This window comes from Carassius carassius, chromosome 24 (genome assembly GCF_963082965.1).
Source record: "Carassius carassius chromosome 24, fCarCar2.1, whole genome shotgun sequence".
Lineage (NCBI taxonomy): Eukaryota > Metazoa > Chordata > Actinopteri > Cypriniformes > Cyprinidae > Carassius > Carassius carassius.
Genome location: NC_081778.1, coordinates 8,968,788 through 8,995,441, shown reverse-complemented (window position 1 = coordinate 8,995,441; position 26,654 = coordinate 8,968,788). Strand labels below are relative to the sequence as shown.

The 26,654-nt window shown below is 44.8% G+C and overlaps 1 protein-coding gene across 1 annotated transcript in view; it reads left to right on the top strand.

The window, feature by feature from the left end:
* The window catches only part of dnah5 (dynein, axonemal, heavy chain 5), a 215,682-nt gene that overhangs the window by 133,684 nt on the left and 55,344 nt on the right, over positions 1 to 26,654 (top strand). The window contains exons 57-64 of the mRNA XM_059507404.1: positions 413 to 527; positions 2,239 to 2,415; positions 16,890 to 17,093; positions 18,049 to 18,228; positions 18,989 to 19,126; positions 20,197 to 20,332; positions 21,410 to 21,726; positions 24,201 to 24,356. Coding sequence (XP_059363387.1) covers positions 413 to 527; positions 2,239 to 2,415; positions 16,890 to 17,093; positions 18,049 to 18,228; positions 18,989 to 19,126; positions 20,197 to 20,332; positions 21,410 to 21,726; positions 24,201 to 24,356 — 1,423 coding nt within the window. The remainder of the gene's footprint in view (positions 1 to 412; positions 528 to 2,238; positions 2,416 to 16,889; positions 17,094 to 18,048; positions 18,229 to 18,988; positions 19,127 to 20,196; positions 20,333 to 21,409; positions 21,727 to 24,200; positions 24,357 to 26,654) is intronic.

Genomic DNA, 26,654 nt, shown 5'->3' with positions numbered 1-26,654 from the left:
ATTTTCTAAAAAAATTAGATATTTTAAAAATAAGATGTTCTTAAGAATATATTTGAGAACTTATTAAGAATTTTTCATGAACTGCACTTAAGAACATTCTTACGAAATTTCTTAATTTATTTCTTAAGAAGATTTTCGTGAATCCGGCCCCTGGTTAAACAGGCTATAACCCTATGTTGAAATAGTGCTGCACTGTGTATTTGAATAAAGTCATTGTAAATAAAGTCATTGTAAATCCTTTTTGTCCAAACATGTCACCTTTCTATGTAAATTAAACTACAGTCCATACAAATAAATAGCACTATCAGCAGGCACATTCTTAGTGGATTCCCGCCTGATTTTCTGTAAAAATTTATAACGAAGTCTGGAATGTGTTGTAGACTTTCATTTTTCAAGTGTAATGTTTAATTAGGATGAACACCGGCCTCCAGAAACTCAAGGAGGCCTCCGAGTCTGTTGCTGCCCTCAGCAAAGAACTGGAGGTGAAGGAGAAAGAACTTCAAATAGCCAATGAGAAGGCTGATATGGTAAATGTCTTTGTTAATGATTTTCTACCTCTCAACATAACTTTAAATTCTGATTATTTCAAAATGTTATTACTTCTAACCATAGTTAGCTGGTAAAGGTCAACAAAACTCTCTCAAAGTCCTGGTCCACTTCATTCTATACACGATTGATTCCTTGAGTCATCATCCCATATATGAAATTTCCAGGCCATATTGAAGATCTTGGTTTGTTGTACATGGACAGGAGTACAAAGGTTTATTACTCAGATATCAACATGTGTCCTGGGGGCAAAACGAGTCAAAAGATAATTGTCCTTAAAAGAAATAACAGACTTCAGGGCTGTAGTTATTTACGTCAGGTCAGCTTGTGCAGACTGACAGCATGCGTACCCTGAAGACAAGTGAATAGCCTCTGCTTCAGGTTACACTAGAGCAGAGATGTGCAGCTCTGCTCCAGAAGTGCCACTGTCCTGCAGAATTTAACTCCATCAATAATCAAACACACAAAAAAGTCTTCAGGATCGCTGGAAATTAACAAGCAGGTCTGTTTGATTAGAGTTGACATTAAACACTGCAGAACAGGTCTAAAATTACCCATCTTTACACTAGATAATGTATTTTTTCACAGACATTTTTAAAGTGTTCATAATGACAGTGATTTTCACGCTCAATGACTCCAGGTCGCTGTACTGTTGGTTGTTTGTAGGTGTTCCTGCTGTTTGATGTCAGGGCTGCAGAGAAAGGAGGATTCAAGATGCAGGGTAAAATAAAATTTAACACAGAAAAACAAGATCAAGTCCAGACAGACATGAAAGGGACAGCAGTCTTCAGAGGAGGATAGGGATGACAGTTGAGGCAGAGGAGCAGCTAGCAGTGGTGGCAGGTGAGGCAGGTAGAAGGGGAGAGGGATAGGGCAACAGGGGAAAGAAATGGTGGGAAGATGAAGACAGCCCAACAGCTAGGAAGGTGGGAAAGCTGGAACAAAAAATATAAATAAATAAAAAGGGAAAAATGAAATGAAATGTGAATCTAAAAGAGGGATGAGGTAAACGAAAAAAAGGAAACTTTGTTATGTCATAGAGTGGCACATTCCACAAGCTTTCATTTTGGCAGATTGGCCTCAATATATTTTTTATGACAAAGCTTTGAGTTCTGAAGCTTACAAGATGTTTTATGAGGATGTTATAGGATGTTTTATAAACATCATATAAGATATTTTACAATGACCTCTTATATGTCAAAAGTTAAAGGGAATTTAGATTTCTCAGTTCATGACTCCTTTAAGCCACAGCTCTGCAAGCTTGCGTTCATCTACCGCCACATTTGAGTGCAACACCCGCCCATCTCAAAATCCAATCAACAAGTGATGCATAGAACCAAGTCCCCACCCTAGAGTTTTCATTTTTCAATATTTTGTTACACTCTGATGTACATCACAATACAGAAGAAAAGATATGTTGCTACGTCTGTTTCTTTATGATAAAGTTGTATGGTATTGTAGTCATTCTACTATGTTCTCTTCTGTTCTAAAAGAAATCTGTCATGCTGCATAAAGGTTGAAAGTTCAATGAAAGAACTGCTTCCCAGTCACAGGCTATCTAATGATCAATACTGTGCTCTGAAACATTAGGATGAGAAATTAACAGCCCTAGACTCAAAATTATACCATGAAATACTAACGGTATTACTGCATTGGTTTTAGTGTTTTCATTCGTTCTCATTTTTGTTTCAGGTGTTGAAGGAGGTGACTGTGAAGGCTCAGGCTGCTGAAAAGGTCAAAGTTGAAGTTCAGAAGGTCAAAGATAAAGCGCAGGCCATAGTGGACAGCATCTCAGCAGACAAAGCTATTGCTGAAGAGAAGTTGGAGGCAGCAAGGCCTGCTCTGGAAGAGGCTGAGGCAGCACTGCAGGTCAGGAAGAACATGGAAAGATTACATGGCAACATTAGCGAGGAGAGAATGAGAGGAGTGTGATGTTTGTGGGGCATTATGGTGCCTGCAAGTTCAGAGTGCTGCCTGTGAGGGTGTAAAAATAGATTGCGATGGCAGGGTTGCTGTGTAGGGGATCTCGTAGCATCTGACAGCAACTGCCTCTAACCAACCCCACACACCCACTCACTCATATAAACACCCAAACCCTCCACCACCTGCCCACTGTGTCCCTCCCACGAATCTGTCAAAATTATGTATCCCATCATAACTGGAACTCTTTCTTTTTTCTGTTTTGATTTTTCTGTGCACATTTCAACATGTCTGTTCTAGATGACGCAGAAAACGTACTCGGTTACTAAACGTAACCTCGGTTCTCTCTAGAAGAGCGAACGAGTACTGCGTCTTAGCTAAGACGCTACGGGAAAAGTCTCTTTTCACGAAATACTGAAGCAAAAAATTATCCTTAATTTTGTATTTTTGTAAAGCGCATTTGCAGCAGTACACAGCCATAGGCGAGACGGCTCGTTCGCTCATTGGCTTGTTCTGCGGCAACTGCACAGCCTATCGAGGCTTCGCGCCCTTCTTGCCACTTCCCGCCGAAACGGGTGTGGCCCAACCTATAAAAGGAGCTCGAAAAGGCTGACTCACCTGATTTATTTCATCGCCGAAGCGAACCAGAGTGAATCGTGCGCACGGCAGAGAACGCAGTACTCGTTCGCTCTTCTAGACGAGACGTTCTCTTACGAGAGCTCTCTCGTACTGCGTCTTAGCTAAGACGCTACGGGAACCCAATGTAAAACGCCGTGCGCGCAGGGATCACACACCAATAAACCTGAAGCAACGCCCAGGATTTACAGTGCACAGTCACCTGAGGGACTCACAGAGAGTCCAGGACAGAAAAGGGAAAAAGCCCTCCGTCCCATATCTAGCAGCATCCGTAGATGCGGCAATATGACGTCACACAGCCGAGGCAAGGCCTGACCAATGTGGCAATGCGGGTCTTACGCAATACTGCCCATATAACAGTCGGCAGCGCATAGCGCTCGTGAACTCAGAATTCCCCTCAGGGCCCTGATTCGCCTATACCGACAGCAGCCTTGCTTGCAAGGTGGGAACCTCCAGGTTATAGAACCTGATAAATGTAGACGGCGAGGCCCAACCTGCCGCCATACATATATCCTGCAAGGAGATCCCAGTAGACCACGCCCACGACGAGGCGATGCCTCTTGTGGAGTGTGCTCTGACGCCCAACGGGCACTGAAGGCCCCTGGAAGCGTAAGCTAACGCTATGGCGTCAACTATCCATCTGGATAGAGTCTGTCTCGAAACAGCCATTCCCTTGGAACGCCCACCGAACGAGACAAATAGCTGCTCCGTCTGCCGAAAGGCAGCAGAGCGAGACACATAAGCTCTTAAAACCCTGACAGGGCAAAGAAGACTCGAGTCTCCATCCTCCCCTGACACCGGCAGGGCAGACAGGGCAATAACCTGAGCCCGAAACGGTGTGTTGAGGGATTTCGGCACATAACCGTGTCTAGGTTTGAGTATGACTCTTGAGTCATTGGGCCCAAACTCCAAGCACGACTGGCTCACCGAGAGCGCGTGCAAATCACCCACACGCTTCACAGAAGCGAGAGCCAACAAGAATACTGTCTTGAACGACAGATGCTGAAGGCTAATCGATTGGATAGGCTTGAAAGGGGGACCTTTCAAGGCCTCCAAAACCGCCGCGAGGTCCCACATAGGGACTGACGGAGGTCTGGGAGGATTCAGCCTCCTAGCTCCTCTGAGGAACCGGATGACTAAATCATTCCTTCCTATTGACTGACCGGACGCCGTTTCAGAAAACGCCGCGATGGCAGCCACATAAACTTTGAGCATGGATGGGGCTCTGCCCTTATCCAACAGCTCCTGAAGGAAGGAGAGGACCTCCGTCACCTCACAACTAAGGGGTGAATAACCTCGAGCTGTGCACCAGCTGGAGAACACCGACCACTTCGAGGCATACAGACGTCGTGTCGACGGAGCTCTAGCCTGAGTGATGGTATTTAGCACTCCCACTGCGAGATCAGCGGGTAACCATTGAGTGCCCATACATAGAGGGACCACAACTCCGGTTGAGGGTGCCAAATCGAGCCCCTGGCCTGTGAGAGGAGGTCTCTCCTCAACGGTACCGGCCACGGGGCGACATCTGCTAACTGCATCAAATCTGGGAACCATGGTTGGTTCTTCCAAAGAGGTGCTACAAGCAGTATTGAACATCTCGTTTCTCTCACCCGTTCTATCACCTGCGGAAGGAGGGAGACGGGAGGGAACGCACAAAGCGGGCAGCACGGCCATCTCCGTGACAGCGCGCTTTCGTTCTTGGAAAAGAACGCGGGGCAGTGAGCGTTTTCGTGGGACACAAAGAGGTCCACCTCCGCCATGCCAAATCTCTCCCACAACAGCCGGACTGTTTGCGGGTGTAGAGACCATTCGCCCGTAGGAACATTGCCTCTGGACAGCCTGTCTGGACCCAGATTCTGCAGTCCAGGCACATGCACTGCTCTCAGCGAGCGCACGTTGCGCTGAGCCCAAATCAGGAGGCGTTCCGTCAGCCTGCACAGGTTTCGGGACCCGAGACCGACCTGGCGATTTATGTAGGACACCACGGACATGTTGTCCGAACGGACTATGACGTGGTGATCCTTGATATGGGGACAAAAGCGCGTCAGCGCGTTCTCCACTGCCAGCATTTCCAGGCAGTTGATATGATGGAGCTTTTCCCGTTCTGACCATAGGCCAAAGGACGGTCTGCCTTCGAGCAGCGCTCCCCATCCCGAAGTGGAGGCGTCCGTCGACACCATTTTCACACTCGGGGAAGTCCCCAGGCTTACACCTGATCGGTACCAGCCGTTCGCTGTCCAAGGTGCTAGAGCCGCAACACAGCTCTGATCGACCTTGAAATGCAGCCGGCCAGACGCCCACGCTCTGCGCGGCACCCGAGCCTTCAGCCAGAACTGCAGGGGGCGCATGCGGAGCAGGCCCAGCCGCAGAACCGGAGATGCTGAGGCCATGAAACCCAGCATCTTTTGACAGTGTTTGAGCGCCACAGTCGCGCCACAGCGGAAAGAACTCGCTGCACGCTGAATGCCCATCGCGCGCTGTGGTGACAGCCGCGCCGTCATGGAACACGAGTTCAGAACTATACCCAGAAACAGGATCGTCTGACTGGGGTTCAGCGAACTCTTCACCCAATTGACACTGAGGCCGAGCTTCTCGAGGTGATCGAGTAAAACGGCTCTGTGGTCCATGAGCTCCGCTCATGATCGGGCCAGAACCAGCCAGTCGTCCAAATAATTCAGCACTCGTGTGCCTCTGAGTCTAAGAGGAGCGAGCGCTGCATCCATGCACCTCGTAAACGTACGAGGAGCTACGGACAAGCCGAATGGCAGGACTGCAAACTGGTATGCCTGGCCCTCGAAGGCGAATCTCAAATATCGCCTGTGGTTTGACGCTATCTGTATTTGAAAATACGCGTCCTTCAGATCTATTGACATGAACCAGTCCCCTCTGCGAATCTGCACGAGGAGCTTCCTGGTCGTGAGCATTTTGAAACTGCGTTTCATCAATGCCTGTTCAGCTGTTTTAGATCCAGTATGGGCCGGAGACCCCCGTCTCTCTTGGGCACCAGAAAGTATCTGCTGTACAGCCCCCCCTCGCTTTGAGACACAGGCTCTACAGCCCCTTTGCTCAACAGTTTTGATATTTCGGCCCGAAGTATGTGTGCTACTTCTGTTTTGACCGTAGTTTCGACGCGCGCTGAAAAGCACGGTGGGCGTCGAGAAAACTGTAGCGAGTAGCCTCTCTTTATAATGCCTAGCACCCAATCCGAAACCCCTGGAAGCACTGACCATGCATCTGCATGAATGGCTAAGGGCTGGATGCGAAACGCGCTCTGTTGACTGGGCAACGGCGGCGCTCGAGTGTGCTGCGCATCTGAGGCGGGGAGCGCGCTGATCACAGCGGGCAGATCGCTCTTCCTCGACCCCGTTCCGGCGCTTAACCGACTGGAGGGAGGCTGAGCGGGTCCCGTGGGACTCGATATATCTGCGAGTAACCGTGGGCTGCATGTGTGCACTTTTACCACTTTCAACTCGCTGTCTGCCTGTGCAGAATGTACGTGCACGGGCCTCGTTTTTACAGAAGCCCCGCGCCGTATGTGACATAGTGTATGTGGGCACTGGGAAGTGGGCACGTTTACTATGCGGCGCGCTCGACCGATCTGTGTCGATCTTATGTGCGCTAGCCCTGTGTGCAGGGCTGTGCTTACATGTGGAGATGGGCACTGGGTAGTGGGCATCGTCACTGCATTTATAGCACCTTCGGCCGTGGCCGGGACACCAGGAATTACACCTTTTTCAGGAAATATCTGGGTAGCCGTGATAACGGTTTTCGTGTGCAGGCAAGCGGGCAACCGTACAGGCTTGCGCATTGCAAACAACGCTGAAACAGTCACAATCTCTGGAAACTGAAACAGCGGCGCGCTTAGGTGAGAGCCCGGCCGCAGCGGAACTCGTACACCGGCGCTTCGATGAAGCAGCCATCGTGTGTAGTGCCGACGCAGCGTCATGCAGCATGCGTAGATGGCTTTCCCAGGATGGCTTCAGGGCTCCCGGCCTCACCGTAATCCTCTGCCGCGGTCCCCGCGGCGCGGGGCGACGGCCAGTAGAGCGAGAACGGGGGTCTCGAGCTGCGTTGCTGAAGCTGTTGTGATAACGGCTTTTGTGTGCAGGCAAGCGGGCAACTGTGCAGGCTTGCGCATTGCAGAAAACGCTGAGACAGTCACAATTCCTGGAACTGAAACAGCGGTGCACTTGGGTGAGAGCTCGGCCACAGCGGAACTCGTACACCTGCGCTTCGATGAAGCAGCCATCGTTAGTAGTGCCGACGCAGCGTCACACAGGAGGCTTTAGATGGCAACACCGCTTTTGCCGCCGTCCAGCAGAGGGCGGACAAAGGTGCGTCGCTATCGCCTGTTCCACCGGCGGAAGTGAGTGGTAGTTCCTGTTTTTAGCATCATCAGTGTGGAGAATGCTAGTGAGACAGACGAACGAGTTCGTGCTGAATATGGAGCGTTCCAAGCCTTCGCCACCTCTTCGTGAAGCTCAGGAAGAAATGAGGCGGGCTTTGAGAAGTACGCTCATCCGAAAGGGAAATACCATCCAGCCGGGAACGAGAGGGGGGGGGGGGGCGCTGGTGCAAACCACTCGCGGCCGAGACTCATCGCGGCCAACACGAGCCTTCGCCCCGGCTCCTTCTCGATGTCAGCTCGTCTGCTGGGCTTCTGAGCAGAAGGCGCGAGATCCTCGGAGCTCGCCCAGCCCTCACTGCCCGAAGCTAGCAGAGAGCGCGTGTCCTCTTCCCCCGACGCAGCCCTGAGATCGACTTCCTCGGACGACGCGCCGGCAAACAGCGGGCGCTGCCCACCGGGAAGCGATGTAGGGGGGGCCGGTGAAGCAGGGCGAACCGGCGAGCTCGGTTGAGCTGAAGACGGTTCCAGAATCCGCTGGAAGCGATGCTTTTACGGCGCCTCAGCGCAGCGGAGAATGCAGGCTCAGAGAAAAAGGCCAGGCGAGTCCTCAGAGTCACCATGGCAACAGCTCGCAGTGGGGGCATCCGCCGTCAGCGAGCGAGCGCTGCATGATCTTCACCCAGGCAGGAGACACAGATGACGTACCGGTCTCCCTCGCTGAGTGGGGTTCTGACGAGCCGCAGGAAGGCATCTTAAAAAAGACGCGAGCTCTTTTACGAGTGTGTGTCGCAGGGCGAACACACACACACATAAAGAACAGCTTGTATATAACAGGATTGAAAGGATATAGGCGCCGGATAGCGCAGCAGGAACGGCAATGGAAGGCGGCGATGCCAGCAGCTTCAGAATGGCTCGTCCTGCTGATGTGCTTTCTCAGACGGCGCTTGCTTCCTCCGTGATCCAGCGATGCGTGAGCTTCGCTGAAGAGATGAAAAATCAGGTGAGTCAGCCTTTTCGAGCTCCTTTTATAGGTTGGGCCACACCCGTTTCGGCGGGAAGTGGCAAGAAGGGCGCGAAGCGCCCTTATTGGTCTGATAATTGGTCAACATCATGATGTTGCATCATGATGTTGACGCTATTGGAATTCCTTCAGTGTCACTGGTTTCTGAAGCACATGTGCATACACGCCAATCTTGATTCGGTACCATACTCATATGATGTCACCATGTGCACTGGCATACTATAATAGGGTGTCTGTAAACGTCATCAGCTTTGAATTGTCTTAAGGATAATGCACAGGCATGCCTGAAGTATGGCAATAGATGCAGCATCTTGTGCCCTCGTCAGGAATGAATAAATGAATACACACACGTATATATACACATACATACATATATATTTATATACATGTATAAATATAAGAAAGCAACTGAATGTAGTGATGTGAATGATTGCACAAGCTCTTTTGAAAACTCCACCCCTGTCAAATCAAGTCACATTGATTTATGTAGCAAGTTATAAAATAAGCTTTTAAGTATTAAACATGAACAAACTAGATAAGATTTCAATGTTAAAGAAGGCAGAGCCACAGAGCACACCTACCCATGATATAATACCAGCTGGAGCACACTTTCTGAAAAGTTCACTTTAGCAAGCTATTTTGAACCCCAAATGAACTTTGTTTTGTGCCTTTTGGAAAGAAATCACACCAGCAGGTTCTTTGATTTCACTTTAACTATTTCAAAGCATTAACGGTCGTACACCTCCCAGTTTTGGCACTAGCCATTCAAACTTAAGTTTTGAAAAAGGCTCAAAAATGGAAGTGAAAGGTTGTGGGGTGGGAGGAGGGGAGGGTAGAGCATCATGCCTTCTCTCATCCCAACCTCCAACCTCTTCTGTGAAGAGCAATGTCTCACTCACTTCCAGACCAACGACATGCTATACAGATGAATTAATTTGTTTAATATTTTCTCCAATAAAACAAAGATTGTTTGGGACATATATCATATATTGTAAGTAATTATGCTTACATTTACACTCCCCTTAAAAAACTTTATTTTTTTTTTAAATGTTATTTTTATTACTATTTTGTTTATTGAAATAAACACTTTCAATGTATTATTAAATCAAAAATAAGTGACAGTAAAGAATGTTATAAAATATATTTTATTTCAAATACACTGTTCTTTTGAACGTTGTATTCATCAAATAATCCTGAGAAAATTGTTTTCCACATAATATTAAGAAATGTCAGCATATTGGAATGAATTCCGACATGACAGGACACTGATATGATATTACACTGAGGGCTGGAGTAATGGCTGCTGAAAATGCAGTTTTGCCAACACAGGATTAATTTCAATTTTAAACTATAATAAATTGCAATTTTTTGATTGGTGGTTTGTTAAAATGAGATACCTCAGATTAGCAATTGAAGCAGGGACAATAATAACATTGTCTAGCATTCTGTCCGTTCTGAATTTCCATCTTTTATTACTGACTTAGTTTTTTTCAGTTGCTTTGGTGCATTTCTCTGATCAGAAGTGAAATTTGTAAAACTACTTTTCAACCTCCACATCATCTTGTCACTTGTGCACATCAAAAAATGTTCTCATTCTTTTGAACAAGTTATGATTGCTTTTGTACATTAATGCAATTATGTACATTTGTCTGTAGTTTCCTACATGTTGCTCAAAGTGTAGCTATATAGCTACATAGTTCTCTGTGCAACAGTCTTACACCCCAAAACATCTAGTCATTAGTTCATTTTATATGGCATTAAATGCAAAATGATTGATCCAATTGTCATAAACTGTCAAGCATATTTTCTACACTTCTGCTTATGGTCTCATAGCAAAAACGTACAAATAAGTACATATCACTGCAGTTTCCAAAAGAAACGAACACTTAGAGGCAGTAAAACTCTGACACCTTTTATTCCTATTCAAGAGTTTTGAGTAATAGTGTTATTTTCGCACTATTACTTGAAGAATATTTTGCTATGACTTCAAAACAATTTTAATATGCTGGGAGATTTGAAAACTTGATGCTTTTGTTAGCATAACACAAATCCAGCTTCATATCTATGGGTTTTCATGGACGGAAAGTTTGTTTGATAGCTCACAGAGTACGTAGCCATATTGATAGGTGAGGAGCTTCGGTTCTAATCCTGTGTAACTATGGTTTGACAAAACAGTTAAAATTGGCATATAAGGAAGTTAAAATTGTAACGTACGACAGACAAAGGATGTAAACGCAAGGCGTATTTATTGATAAACAGCAAGAAGTCAGAAACACAGATCACAATCGCAGGAGACACAGGCAGCGGACACAAGGCTGATGGTGGTTGACGCAGGGACTTCGGTGGACAGCTGGTGGTGGTGCTCGATCCAGTGATGATCCCTTGTATCCCGATGAGGGAGTAATCCGCGTGAAGAAGTGGTAATCCAATGTAGCGTGACGATCCAGGAACGAACGACGAAGACAGGAAGACTAGGCAGGTACAAGGACACAGGAACAGCACGGGAGCACACCGGGGAGAAAACAACGATCTGACAACATGAAACACCAGTCACTGAACTTATATAGGGACAAACAATTGAAACCAGCTGGTGCTGCTGATCATCGCTGATCAGTGACCACGGCCACACACACACACACACACAACAGCACGCAAGACAAAAGAGAGACAGTGAATTCATGAACCGTGACAGTACCCCCTCCCCTAAGAACGCCTCCTGGGATCTTGATCTTGGAAACATGGAAGGCGGGGTGAATTCTCCTGTACGTAGGAGGAAGTTTGAGGCGGACTGTCACCGGACTAATGATCTTGGTGACAGGAAACGGGCCAATAAATTTAGGGGCAAGTTTATTAGAGACGGAGCGGAGAGGAATGTTCTTAGTAGAAAGCCACACTTTTTGACCAACGACGTATACGGGAGGCTTTGACCGGTGGCGATCGGCCTTGGCCTTGGTGCGCGCCCCCACTTGGAGAAGAGTCTCACGGGCTCTAGTCCAAGTGTGGTGACACCTCTGGACGAAGGCGTGAGCGGAGGGGACCGCACTTCGGATTCCGTACTGGCAAAAACTGGTGGCTGGTAACCTAAACTACCCTCAAACGGAGTAAGGCCCGTAGCTGACACTGGTAACGAGTTATGGGCGTACTCCACCATAGAAAGTTGTTGGCTCCAGGAGGAAGGATTCTTGGAAACCAAACATCGCAACACTCTCTCCAAATCTTGGCTGGCTCTCTCTGATTGACCATTGCTTTGGGGGTGAAACCCCGAAGAGAGACTAACCGTTGCCCCTAATAATCTACAAAACTCTTGCCAAAATTTGGACACAAATTGGGGACCCCTGTCGGAGACCACGTCCAACGGGAGGCCATGTAACCGAAAGACGTGATCTATGACAGTAACCGCTGTCTCCTTGGCTGAAGGTAATTTGGGCAAGGCAATAAAATGAGCCGCCTTCGAGGACCGGTCCACGACCGTCAAAACGACAGTCTTGCCCTGGGAGGGCGGGAGGGCGGTGACAAAATCTAGCGCGATGTGGGACCAGGGTCTCGAAGGGACTGACAGCAGTTGTAGTAACCCATCAGGGGGTCGGTTGGACGTCTTACCAGTGGCACAAACAGAGCAAGCCAAAACAAAATCACGGATATCACGAGCCATTAACCAGAATCGTTGCTTAACCAAAAAACTGGTACGATTGACTCCTGGATGACAAGCTATACTGGAGCAATGACCCTACTGAATGACTTCAGACCGATACTCCTCAGGCATGAATAACCGGTTCGGTGGGCAATCGGCGGAGGCGTTACCCCTTCTAAGGCCTTCATGACCCTCGATTCGACCTCCCATCTGAGAGTGGAGACCACTAATGTCTCGGGTAAAATACACTCGGGAGTAGACAGGTGTTCGGAATGGTCAAAAATACGAGATAAGGAATCGGGTTTGATGTTTTTGGAACCCGGGCGGTATGAAAGAGAAAAATCAAAACGGCTGAAAAAAAGTGCCCACCGAGCCTGCCTAGAGTTGAGTCTTTTAGCAGTTCTAATGTATTCTAGGTTCTTATGATCGGTCCAAACGATAAAAGGTACCCCAGAACCTTCTAGCCAGTGCCACCATTCCTCCAGTGCTAACTTGACTGCCAACAACTCCCGGTTACCAATGTTATAATTACGTTCGGCTGGTGATAAACGATGAGAAAAAAATGCGCAAGGGTGAACCTTATCGTCTGTGGCAGAACGTTGAGAAAGAACTGCTCCTACCCCCACCTCTGACGCGTCGACCTCCACCACGAACTGCCGTGATGGATCAGGGGCAACGAGGATGGGAGCCGAAACGAAGCGGCTCTTGAGTTTGGCAAATACAGCCTCCGCTGTATCGGACCACCTGAACGTTGTTCTGGGGGAGGTCAAGGCGGTCAGAGGAGCGACTAGTTGGCTGAAGTTACGAATAAAACGTCGATAAAAATTGGCGAATCCCAGAAACCTCTGTAGGGCCTTACAGGAATCTGGACTTGGCCAATCTATCACAGCCTTAATCTTATCAGGATCCATACGCACTCCCTCAGACGAGACGATGTACCCTAAAAAAGGGACGGACTGTGCATGAAATACGCATTTCTCTAGCAACCTCTGAAGCACTCGTTTGACGTGCTGAACGTGTTCCTGGAGAGAGGAGGAAAAGATCAATATGTCATCCAGGTAAACATATATGAATTGATCGACCATATCGCTCAACACGTCATTAACGAGTGCCTGGAAGACCGCGGGCGAGTTGGAGAGCCCATAGGGCATAACCAAGTATTCAAAGTGCCCTCTAGGGGTATTAAATGCGGTCTTCCATTCATCTCCCTTCCTTATGCGAACCAAATGATAAGCATTTCGTAAATCCAATTTTGTAAGGATGGATGCTCCCTGCAATCGTTCGAAAGCTGAAGACATCAACGGCAAAGGATAAGTATTCTTTACCGTGATGTTGTTCAACCCTCGATAATCAATGCACGGTCGCAGAGACCCATCCTTCTTCCCCACAAAAAAGAATCCCACCCCCGCTGGAGATGAGGAAGGTCTAATGAATTTGGATGCTAGAGAATCAGAAATATATTTCTCCGTAGCCTCCCTCTCTGGAACAGAAAGTGAATATAACTTGCCCTTGGGCGGAGACCCACCTGGTACTAAATCTATAGCACAGTCATAGGGATGATGTGGAGGAAGAGAAGCAGCACGAGACTTACTGAACACTTCTCTCAGGTCCTGGTACTCCTCGGGCACGTTAGATAAATTCACCACCTCCTTCTGGAAAACAGACAAAGGTACAGACGAACACGCAGACACCAGACATGACTCATAACACTTATAACTCCACATGGAAATGGTGTTGTGCCCCCAATTGACTCTGGGATTGTGTTGAGTGAACCAAGGGTGACCAAGAACGATGAGTGTCAGAGGTGAACTTATGAGGAGGAATGTTATAGTCTCAGTGTGGTTGCCGGATGTGATGAGAGTGATGGGTTCGGAGGCATGAGTAATGTTAGGGAGCTGTTGTACGCTGAGAGCCTGGACAGTGATGGTGTGATTGAGGGGGGTAGTGGAAATGTGGAGATGATTAGCCAGTTTAATGTCCATAAAATTACCTTCGGCCCCTGAATCCAATAATGCTTGGGTGTCGTGAGTGTTGGTTGCCCACCTTAGTCTTACCGGAAGGAGAGTAGCTGATGATGTGATGGATGTGGTCTTCCCGGTGGAGATCCCGCCCGATAGGAGCCTCATAGTCACTATCGGGCTTGGTCTTTTACCGGGCATGAGTGGATGAAGTGGCCCGTCCTCCCGCAGTACAGGCACAGTCCATGGGATCTCCGCCGTTCCTTCTCCTCCCGGGAAAGCCGAGCTCTACCCACCTGCATGGGTTCCGGGTCGTAGGGGGGGCTGACCGTATTCGAAACTTCCAGACGTCGATTCTCCATGCTGCAAACGGGATGATCCTGCTGGAAGCGGCCCATACGGTTCAGCCGAGCATCTACCCAAAGAGCTAATTCGACGAGCCCATTGAGACTAGTGGGAAGGTCCAGCATGTAGATTTCTCTTTGAATACGGTCAGCCAACCCATGCAGGAATCTGTTCCACTGCGCCTCCTCGTTCCAACGACACTCTGCAGCCAGGGTGCGGAACTGGATGGAGTACTCCGACACCGAACCGTAACCTTGGCGAAGATCGGCGAGTAGTCTGGCCGCCTCCCTACCCGCCGCCGCCCGATCGAAAACCCTCCTCATCTCCTCGGAGAGTGCCTGGAACGAGGCGCAGCATGGGTCTTGATTCTCCCACACCGCCGTTCCCCAGAGAGCCGCCCGGCCGGAGAGTAGCGTTAATACAAATGCAACCTTGGATCGCTCTTGGTTGAACGTAACAGGCTGTAATGCAAAGTGCATAGAACATCGGGTCAGAAAAGTTCTGCAAAACTCTGGTTCACCTGAATATCCTTCGGGTGTTGGTAGTCTCGGTTCGCGCCGCGGCTGCGACTCTGGAGGAGGGGGTGGAGTCGGCGGTGTGGGTGGCGCAGTGGGGACTCGGAGCTGTTGGATCTGCTGGGTGAGCTCGGACACCTGCGTCACTAGAGCTTGGACCGCCCGCCCGCCCTGTGAGGGAGATGTTCTCCTCCTGAGAGTCCATTCTAGCGATACTTCGAGCCGCGAACTCGTCCCATGTAGAAGCGCCTGCTACATCCATAATGGGTCAGATCGTTCTGTAATGTACGACAGACAAAGGATGTAAACGCAAGGCGTATTTATTGATAAACTGCAAGAAGTCAGAAACACAGATCACAATCGCAGGAGACACAGGCGGCGGACACAAGGCTGATGGTGGTTGACGCAGGGACTTCGGTGGACAGCTGGTGGTGGTGCTCGATCCAGTGATGATCCCTTGTATCCCGATGAGTGAGTAATCCGCGTGAAGAAGTGGTAATCCAATGTAGCGTGACGATCCAGGAACGAACGACGAAGACAGGAAGACTAGGCAGGTACAAGGACACAGGAACAGCACAGGAGCACACCGGGCAGAAAACAACGATCTGACAACATGAAACACCAGTCACTGAACTTATATAGGGACAAACAATTGAAACCAGCTGGCGCTGCTGATCATAGCGGATCAGTGACCACGCCCACACACACACACACACATACACACAACAGCACGCAAGACAAAAGAGAGACAGTGAATTCATGAACCGTGACAAAAATGGCACGGTTGCATCAACAAATGTGTTTTTATATCAGTTTTGCATTTGTTAACACTATCCAGTAGGTTTCAGGTTGGGTTTGGTGTAGGGCATATTTCAAACACGATAGAGCATTACCTTTTAGCGACAGTCCCCAGATATTTGAAGTCTAAACCACCTCAATACGTAATTGAAGCAACGTAATAAAAACACAGCAATGCATACCTCTCAGTGGGCATTTCTCTTTGAAACGGTGGCGAAATGTGCAGTAAAGTATGTAAAAACGGTGTTGCAGAAAAATACCCATGGGTACGCATTTTTATGAGATGGGGCTGCTACCCATTTCTATTGGACTTTTTGTACATTTGCCAAGAATTGTGCAGGTGAATCTTGACATTCACCAATGAAGAGAATGCAGATCAGCTAAGTATAAACCAGTTCTCAGAAATAGCTCAAAGGTGAATCTCATGAACTTTCAATTGGAAAGCATATATAAACAGAGGACAACATAAGAGTTACAAATTCTTACAACTGATATTTCCTCCCTGTTGGCCAGGCAAATCAACAGTAGCTCTGTGGCCGATGATATTTTAACCATGCCTTCTGCTATTGTTCCGGTTGAAGCCAGCCTCGTCCACATATAAGAAGTTGTAAGATGGTTCACTTGATTCCAGTTCCACGTTGCATTGCAAGGGAAGCTATTTGCTGTAATGTAGATGAGAATCTATGGGCCGACAGACTTGTACGTCAGGAGGTGTAGATAGACTGCACTGCAATTCCTCAGTGCTGCATACAAAAGCAAAGTTCTGGTGTTTCCTGTGTTTGCTTTCTAATTTTGTATTTTCACCTTTGTGCCCATATTTATTTTTCTTTTCTCTATCACACTGATGTAGTAAGGTTTTCTTTTTCTTTTCTTTTTTTTGTCAGACCACTAGTAAAGTGTAAGTGTGAATCCTACCCAGTCTCTTTCAATCAATATCCCACATACAGTAAATTTGCAAATTTGTACTTGTGAAATGGATATATGGCATATATAGTAGTAGAAGTAGTAGTAGTAGTAGCCTTTATATAATGAGCTGTGAGCCATAACAGCTGCCACTCAGATGATTCAGAGCTGCCTTATACTAGTATATATGTCAGAATGTTAACAAGATATCTAATTTACTGACATTAAATTTCTTTCTGTATTACTCTCCCTGTTTATCTGTAAACAGACCATAAAGCCATCAGATATTGCCACAGTGCGAACACTGGGCAGACCGCCCCACCTCATCATGCGTATTATGGACTGTGTGCTATTGCTCTTCCAGAGGAGAGTGAACACAGTGAAAATAGACCCTGAGAAAAACTGGGCCATGCCCTCCTGGCAAGAATCACTCAAACTTATGACTGCTGGCAACTTCCTTGGCAGTCTACAGGTACAATTCTTAATACTAGATACCATTATTTGTATTTTTTTCCTGAGGTTATACAACTTGTCATATAGAGTTAAGGTTTCTTGCACCAAAAACAGTGATTTTTTTTAGTTTGCATAACTATTTCCCATTCTCTGTTGGCTGCACAAGTAAAGAAGGCCTTTTCTCTGTTATGTTTTTTTTTTATAAATGTCCCACTTGTTTATAAATGTGAAAAGGTAACAGTGTTTTGCTGTATAGTTTAAAATATAACTGCTTCTTTCTTCAACGTCAGACCATTGCAAAGCTTAAAACACACTGTGATAACAAAGCACTCAGTTTTGTCTTTTAGTGTTCAGGAATAATATACACTCTAAAAAATGCTGTGTTGTTTCAACCCAACTTTGGGTCAAATGTGGACTAACCCAACTGTTTTAATTAATTTTCTATGTCCATATTTGACCCAAAGTGTGGTTAAAACAACCCAGCATTTTTAGAGTGTGTCATGTTTTGTTTATTACTCTACTGTGATTGAATGGACCAATCTGAACACTGCATTGTTGATATGCATGGTCATGTATTATTTTTTAAACTAGTGGTGGGCAATTAAAAGAGTCCGACCGATTGAATAATGCTTATTAACAGAAATAAAGAAAGAAAGGGAATCCTTTTTATTTTTGGCTTTACACTTTCCGAAGCCATGAGATGCTGTGACAGTAAGTTCAGCTCTGACAGCTAATCAATACAAATAATAAATCTTACACAGATATATTATATTGGTATATCTTGTAGAACATATTTTAAAAGCTGTCTGTTTGCTTTTAAGATAAATTTCCATGCATAATCTATATATTTTAACAACAGAAGTGTGATTTACAAATATCAAATAAAATTGCCATTTTCAAGAGCATAATTTAAAATATGTTCCCTATAATGTAGACATATATTGTTTTACTCCAGCTTTTGTTTTGTCCTCCAGCAATTCCCCAAAGACACCATCAATGAGGAGGTGGTGGAACTCCTTTCTCCATACTTTGACATGTCAGACTATAACATAGAAACAGCCAAGAGAGTGTGCGGCAATGTTGCCGGGCTTTGCTCCTGGACGAAAGCAATGGCTGCCTTCTTCTCTATCAATAAAGAAGTGCTTCCTTTGAAGGTCAGAACACTTGATTGTTTTTACATGATGCAACTTTGTCATGTTATCAGGGTTTTTTTACTGACAGGCCCCAATCTAAACTGTCAAAACACTTAAACTGTCAAAACTATTAATTTATGAATTGCTGTTGATATTTTATTATTCTTGACCTTTGGACATGATTGATTTTTATCACAGTTGTCTGGTGCCTCAGATGCACACTTTTCAAATACCACAAGACATTCTCACACAGAGTTCATATTTGTTAGCTTTGATACTCCTAATGCATATTGTCAAGTATTGTCAACTTTAGCAAAAAAGTACCTTGTTTATTCATTTATTTATTTTTTGAAAAGACAGACAACATTTTTTTTTATAATTTTATCAGGAAAATCACAATTAAAACTGTTTATTTGTTTATGAAATGATACAAATGCAGTTTCTTTGCTAGTAAAAAGTCCCTAAATGCATGTATTTTTTTCAGTTTTTTTTTTCAAAACAGTTACGTTTCAGACTGTAATTGATTGCTTTTTGTGCCTTTAGTTAGCTACATTAAGTCAAAACTGTGCTCTAAATATTTATAGTGGTTATTAATTTGTCTCCATAGGGACATGGCCCTACATTGGCCCTAAATCTACCCATGTAACACATCACAATGTTCATTTTTAGTTTTGTCCAATGGAAAATGATTTCTTGTTTCCTTTTAAAACGACTTGCTTTAACCTGGTGTTTCCCAGGAGCTGGATCAATTTACAAAACTATCTCTCTTCATCATCCTCAGGCTAATCTGGCAGTGCAGGAGAACAAGCTGGCCATAGCTAATGTGGACCTCCAGAAAGCCCAGGCAGAACTAGATGCTAAGCAAGCAGAGCTGGATGTGGTTCAGGCTGAGTATGAGAAGGCCATGATGGAAAAACAGGTAACCACTGTGTTAAATAGATAAGGGCAGGGGTGTTCAGTCCAGCTTCTGAAGGGTCACTGTTCTGCAGAATTTGGCCCCTAAATAAACACAACTACACCATCTTCTCGAGGTCTTCAAAATTATTAGAGACATCCAGACAGGTATGTTGAGGAACGTTGGCACTAAACTCTTCAGAGCATTTGCACACCAGGAGCAGGATTAGACACCCCTAGCTAAGGGTCAAAGCTATGTATAACCTAAAAATAATGTTTTTATTGGGTTTGTTCAATAACCTTAAATGTAACCCAGAGAATTCACTGAGAGAAGGTTCATTTTCTTACTTGCCTTAAATTCCAGCTATAACCCAAAGAAAATGAATCAAGATTTGTCCACTTTTCTAATTATTCTGTGAAAAATTGTGAAACAGCTGTCATTTATTGCTTGAAGTAAATACTCAATCACTACTTTCCATTTTTGCATAAAATTGAATGTAATGAGCAATTTTGTAAACAAATCTAAAACCATATTGCAGATTAATCATTCAGGCTTGTACTCTGTGTGCCTCTACAAAATACTACTAATGTTTTAAATTCATTCACAATGTATAACAAGCCTTATTGACATTTCATAAATTGGTTGATAATTGTATGATTAGAAGCTTGACTGACTGATATCCTTTGGTGTTGATTTATGTAAGGTCTGATCATACATACTTAAGAGAAATGTTCAATTTACCAATGACTGAATAAAAATATGAATTGACTTTAAACAATGTAACAATATTTATTAGTTTACCTGTTTCCACACATTTAAATAAGTAGAAATTGAAATGAAGAAAGGGAAGGGTTTTTATTTATTTATTTTTTAACATGTATAAAATCTCTTGAATGAAACGGGTGCCATGAGAAACAATTCCATTCTATTAAATAAGGCAACATTAATTTTATTAGGTCACAATAAATGACACTGAATTGAACTGAAATTCTCGCTCTTGTCAATATATGTGAACAACCACAGTTGCACAGTGTGCAGAGTGGCAGATTGAATCTCTCATTTTTTCTTACCATCTCTCCCTCTTTTTTACTCAGACTTTACTGGAGGATGCAGAAAGATGTCGGCACAAGATGCAAACAGCCTCTAGTCTGATCAGTGGGCTGGCTGGAGAGAAAGAGCGTTGGACACAGCTTAGTAAAGATTTCGCTGCTCAGACCAAACGATTAGTTGGTGTGTTTTTTCGTAAAACTTTTGTAATTTTCATTTGGTTAACTTTTTTTGTAGTAATCACCTTTCAGTCCCAGATACTGTATGTCTGTTCACCAAAAAAACATTTTTACAGACATGTAGAGAAAGAATATTCTTATTATTATTTTGAATATAAATTGAAAATATATTGTGTCAGAACAGCTTATTAGCAGTGTTTATAGTATTAGCAACAGTGTAAGAGTCAAGTCACCTTTATTTGTATAGCGCTTTATATAATGCTGGTTGTGTCAAAGCAGCTTTACAGGGGCAAACAGGAACAAAGTTTGTTAATGATGCAAGAAATCAATAACAGAGTCATATTTCATCCAGTTCAGTTCTCTTCCAGTTGTGTCTGTGCAATCAGTCAAGTGTTCCCAACTAAGCAAGCCAAAGGCGACAGTGGCCAGGAACCAAAACTTAATCAGTGACAGAGATGGAAAAAAATCATTGGGATAAAACAGATTTAGTCGAGGGGCCAGTTCTCCTCTGGCCATCACTATTAATTGTAGAACTTCTTGCAACTTTCTAAGTGATTAAAGATACAATTTCCATGATGATAAAATATATAAGCCATATCTAGAAACCAGAATATAATAGCGACTTGGAGCTGAGTCTGACCTCTTTTAACTTGGGCCAGTAATCAGCCAGCTAGCATTGCCATAGGAACTACCCAGAACTCCCAAGAACATGCCCTCGTCCTGCACCATCGATGGTACAGATATGAATGATTCCTCGAATTTTTCGACTTGTTGTACAGTGGTGCATTATTACAATTTCTGGTGTTGATAAAAAAAATTGCGTAGAGAGTGATACAATGAGTAAATAAATCATAATAACTAGGGACCTCAACAATATAAAAGGTTCAGTTAGAGGGATTGGGCCTTTTGATTTGGACCAGTAATACACCACCATAGCAACTACCCAGATCACCCAAGCAATTGATTGTAATGCTCTAAAATCATATAGCAACATTTTAAACCACAAAACCATGTAGCGGTTACATAGAGTTTCACTTTATTCTTTGAAGTCTTAATCTAATTTTACATTTCCCATACACAGGTGATGTGCTGCTGGCTACAGCCTTCCTTTCCTACTCGGGGCCTTTTAACCAAGAGTTCCGCAACCTTCTTATCACTGATTGGCAGAGAGAAATGAAGTCCCGTCGGATTCCTTTTAGGACCAATCTGAATCTCACTGAGATGTTGATTGACGCTCCTACAGTAAGTGAATGGAACCTACAGGGGCTTCCCAATGATGACCTGTCCATCCAGAATGGGATTATTGTTACAAAGGCTGCCAGGTTTCCCCTGCTGGTTGACCCCCAGACCCAGGGAAAGATCTGGATCAAGAACAAAGAGTCCAAGAATGAGCTTCAGGTGAGCACTTAGAATAAACATTCATGAGAATTTGCACCATGTGGTTCATTACATACTTTGAAGTGTATATGTTACAGTGTTAAAGAGGGGGTTTTCCAGATTATTGCAAGTATCCTGTAACTACAGTCAAGTACTTTTTTTTTTTTTTTTGTAAAATCATAATAATGTTGTTTTTGTTTATTGCTTCACACACAAACACACACAAAAATGCTACATAAAATCCACTTTATCATTCTTGTAATGGGTAAGTTGTATAGTAAAGGGCATGCAAATGAGTATATATATGAATACATATGAATATTAAATTTTAATATTCATTTCAGTAATGAATCCACAGGAGAACATGTAGCACAACTACAATAACACAAACAATACTGGACAAGGAACCTAAGGGAACACAGGACTTACTACAGGAAAGTAATCAAGGATAAGCAGAACAGGAGTTAACTAATCAAAAACCATGGACACTGTCAATGGAAAAAGCAGCTTGTTATTGAGGCCCTTTCATAGAGCGAGTTTCGCTGCCTCTTTAACCTGATCCTGTATGAAAGCAACCAAGGGGGACACAATTATCGCCCTGCCCAGTTTCTCGCTGACGATCAGTAACAGTTGATAAATTAAACTTTCCCAAAACCTGTTGCGAGTAAGGCCACAACATCACCTCCATTCAAAATGTAAAACAAACACTGCGAATTGCATCCCGTGTCTCCATGTCCACTGTCGTTTTCGATTTCCCCAACCTAAACTACGATCTTACATTCAGCCTGCCCTCTGTTCCCTGATTGGCCGGCTGTTTTGAGGCTGGAGGAAAACAGGGAGATAGTTCGCTATCTCAGACTGAGTACAGACATGAAATAAAATTGAGCAGAAGTACGAACTTTTGCGCAGCATTGAGTGTGCAAGCTTGAAAATAATTAACCGAAGGAGATATGAAATGATTATATTCTTTTAGTGTTTTTGTAAGCCTGCCCCTGAAGCTGCTGCTGCTTCGGTTGACACTGCAAACAGATGACCGGAACAATAACATTACAGAAACAACAGAAAATGAGCCAGATAAGGCTGATATTATCCTACGCAGTACAGAAAACGAGGTTGATGCTATCGTAGCATTACCTCGTATGTCAAAGTAGCATATACTGTATGTTATAATTAACGTAACTGTAACCGCAGGGGATTGTTGGCATGCAATAACAATGAGGGATTTCAATAAAAAAAAGTTAATAATAAGTTACTTGTCTTACATTGTATAACAGTATTGCCTGATTTTGCTAAAATTTGTCAACTAAAATAGTTTCAAACAAACTCACAACTGAGCTGGTGCACATTTTCATTCAAACACAGTTGTTTTGTTTATGAATTAATCTGCAATGAATAATTTCAATGAGTCCATTCAATTATCCATTTATAAAGCCTTTTTCCTGAATGAATGAGCTGTTCGAACAAACCAATTGGGTGAGTGAATGATTCAATGATAAAATTTCTATACTCAACATTTTATATTTGAGCATTATTCTCAATATGAATTTATGAACTTAATTGCACTCATGCAACCTCTGAGCCTCATTAAATGTCTGTAAATACATACAAGCCCCTTTTTTTGTTTTGTGTCACCTCTGTAATACAAATTAAATTTGTTAATACTGATTTTATTTGATAGGTAACTTATTATTCTTATTCCATTGTTTTAATCAGACATTTTGAAAAAAGCTTATAAAAATAAACTTTTGAAGTTTACATAAAAGATAGAAAGAAAAAAATGCCCCTGTAAATCACTTTAAGGAGTCCAATATTACTTTGTAAATGGGAAGGCTAATTTTTGTTATTGTTCAGAGGGTGCTCCTGATTTTTTTTCTGCACTCCAAATTTGTATTTATTTTTTTTAATTAGCAGCACAAGTACTCCTAAAAATAAGAGTAAGCATAGAGCCCTGTTTAGTGAGTGTGGTGGTGCTTATGAGGTGCTGCTCTGGGACGGTGAGTATGAGGCTGGGAGGGGGAAAAAACAGTATCTTCATGTTTTTTGATGTCTTATTGTGTGTCGCTATCTCCTTTGTTTATTTGAGGCGAGTCTGTGATTGGCCAACATGGCTTTATGGTTGGTTTAGCATACTCTTGACAACAATTGTGTGTTTTTGTATTTTCATGTGGATGAAATTTATTTATTTATTGTATTTTTTAAATAAGCAGGACAAAATCTTCACAATTTTTAAAATACTTTTTAGTATTGCTTATATCAAGGTTTGATAACTTGATACAATAGGCCTCTGCATATTTAGAAATTCAATGCTTATATTCTTAAGAATCATGTTAAAATCTAATTGAAAATGCACAGTTTTCACTGATGTTTCTTTTTAAGATGTCAGACACTCTTTCAGAGGAATGAGCCCAAAACAAATCACCTCTTCCTCAGGTAATGGCTTTCCCCAGTAGCAGAACTTGAGCTGGGTCAGTAATGAGGTCTTCCTGTTTTCACAGATCACCTCACTGAATCATAAGTACTTTAGAAACCATCTAGAGGACAGTTTATCTCTAGGACGTCCCCTGCTCATTGAAGATGTTGGGGAAGAATTGGATCCTGCCTTGGACAATGTCCTGGAGAAGAACTTCATCAAGACTGGGTTCACATATAAGGTATTTTTAGAGGGGTTCAATAAACCAACCAACCAAACAAGCAAATAAAGAAATGTATAAAAAAAAAAAAAAAAAAAAGTATTGAATGCACAAATTCCATGTATTTCAATGAGAATTATGAGTGATATTAAATCAACATAGCATGAAAACGTCTCAAGGTTACGAATGTAACCCTGGTTCCTTGAAGGAACGAGATGCTGCGTCAAGCGCTTTGGGGAACGTCCCTGACGAGACCGACTCTGAATATCGTGTGCAATCTCTCCAACAGAAGGGCGTGACGTCACGGGCGGGGTGACGTAGCGACTAGGAAGCTATAAAAGCACGTGCCGTGCAGCTGGCTTCAGCTTCGAGTAGGGAAGCAAGCGCCGGCAGGGTGCCGGGAGTATGGCTCTGCGACGCAGCGTCTCGTTCCTTCAAGGAACCAGGGTTACATTCGTAACCTTGAGACGTTCCTTTTCAGGAACTCGAACTGGACACATACAATTTAGCTTTTCCTGGTCTGGCTCCCGAAAGGGAGGAGGACAGAAGGTCTGCAGTACGATAGGTTGTGGTGTAACAGAGGGAACCTTCGGAACATAACCCGCTCGAGGGTATAAGAATGCTTTGGCCATACCAGGGGCAAAGTCTAGATAAGTAGGGGCCACCGAAAGGGCCTGAAGATCTCTCTAAGATCTCACTAAACTCTCTTTAGTAAGGTGATTGCCAGTAACAGGGCAGTTTTAAGTGTCAGATGTCTATCTGAGATATCTTGTATTGGCTCGAATGGAGCTTTACAAAGAGCCTCTAAAACCACAACCAAATCCCAGGAGGGGGACACGGGATCGTACTGGAGGTCTCAGCCTCAGCACACCACGGAGGAAACGTGTAACTAGGGGGTGTCTACCCACTGACTGATCATTGAAAGGGACATGGTAAGCAGCTATGGCCGCCACGTACACCTTTAAGGTGGAGTGGGTTAACTCCGCAGAGAGCCTAGCTTGTAGAAACTCCAGAACTGTACCAACTGGGCAGTTAACAGGGTCAAGCTGGCGGTCTCTGCACCATGAAGTGAAGAGTTTCCACCTCAGGGCGTACAGTTTCCTCGTAGAGGGAGCTCTGGATTGGAGGAGGGTCTCAACAACCTCAGTTGAGAGACCGGATTCTATGAGCTGTGCCCCCTCAGGGGCCACACCCACAGTTTCCACAGCTCTGGGCGAGGGTGAATTATCGTGCCCTGTGCCTGTGAGAGTAGGTCTGTCCTGATCGGTATCTCCCACAGAGAGCCTTCAAGGAGCGAGACTAGATCTGCGAACCATACTCTGCCCGGCCAGAACAGGGCTACTAATAACAGACGGACCCCGTCCCGGCGTACTCTCGCCAGAACTCCTGGGAGCAGAGCGATAGGAGGAAATGTGTACAGACGAAGCCTCGGCCAGGTCTGTACCATAGCGTCCAATCCCAGAGGAGCTGGATGAACTAGAGAGAACCAGAGGGGACATTGCGATGTCTCCTGAGTCGCAAAGAGGTCCACCTGGGCTGTGCCAAACACTCTCTATAACTGTTTCACCACCTCGGGGTGAAGTTTCTATTCCCTGGGCCTCGGCCCCTGCCTTGACAGTATGTCTGCTCCCACATTTAATCTCCCAAGAATATACACTACTCTGAGCGAGAGGAGTTTGCCCTGGGACCACAGAAGGATCTGGTGTGCCAGCTTGTACAAGGGGCGTGAACGCAGACCCCCCTGGTGATTGATATAAGAGACCACTGATGTTTTGTCGGTGCGCACCAACACATGGTGACCTCTCAGGTCTGGGAGGAAATGTTTCAATGCTCGATAGACTGCTAGGATCTCTAGGCAATTGATGTGCCATGTCAGATGGCGACCACTCCACAGACCGCGGGCAGGGTGGCCACTCATGACCGTACCCCTACCGGTGAGGGACGCGTCTGTCGCTAGCGTTACACGGTGACAAGGAGCTCCCAGCACCGGGCCCTGATTCAAGAACCAAGGTTTCTTCCACATGTCTAAGGCACGAAGGCATCGCCGCATGACCTTGATAACTCGAAGTGGATTTCCCCTCTGGGAAAGGCCCTTGGACTTGAGCCACCACTGTAGGGGTCTCATGTACAGCAGGCCAAAAGGTATCACGTTGGACACAGCTGCCATCAGACCTAACATTCTCTGAAATTGTTTGACAGTGAGTGACTGGCCTTCTTTGACTCTCTCGACTGATGTGAGGAACAACTCGATCCGAGCAGGAGACAGACGTGCCTGCATCGTGGTCGAATTCCACACTACGCCTAGATAGGTGGTTCTCT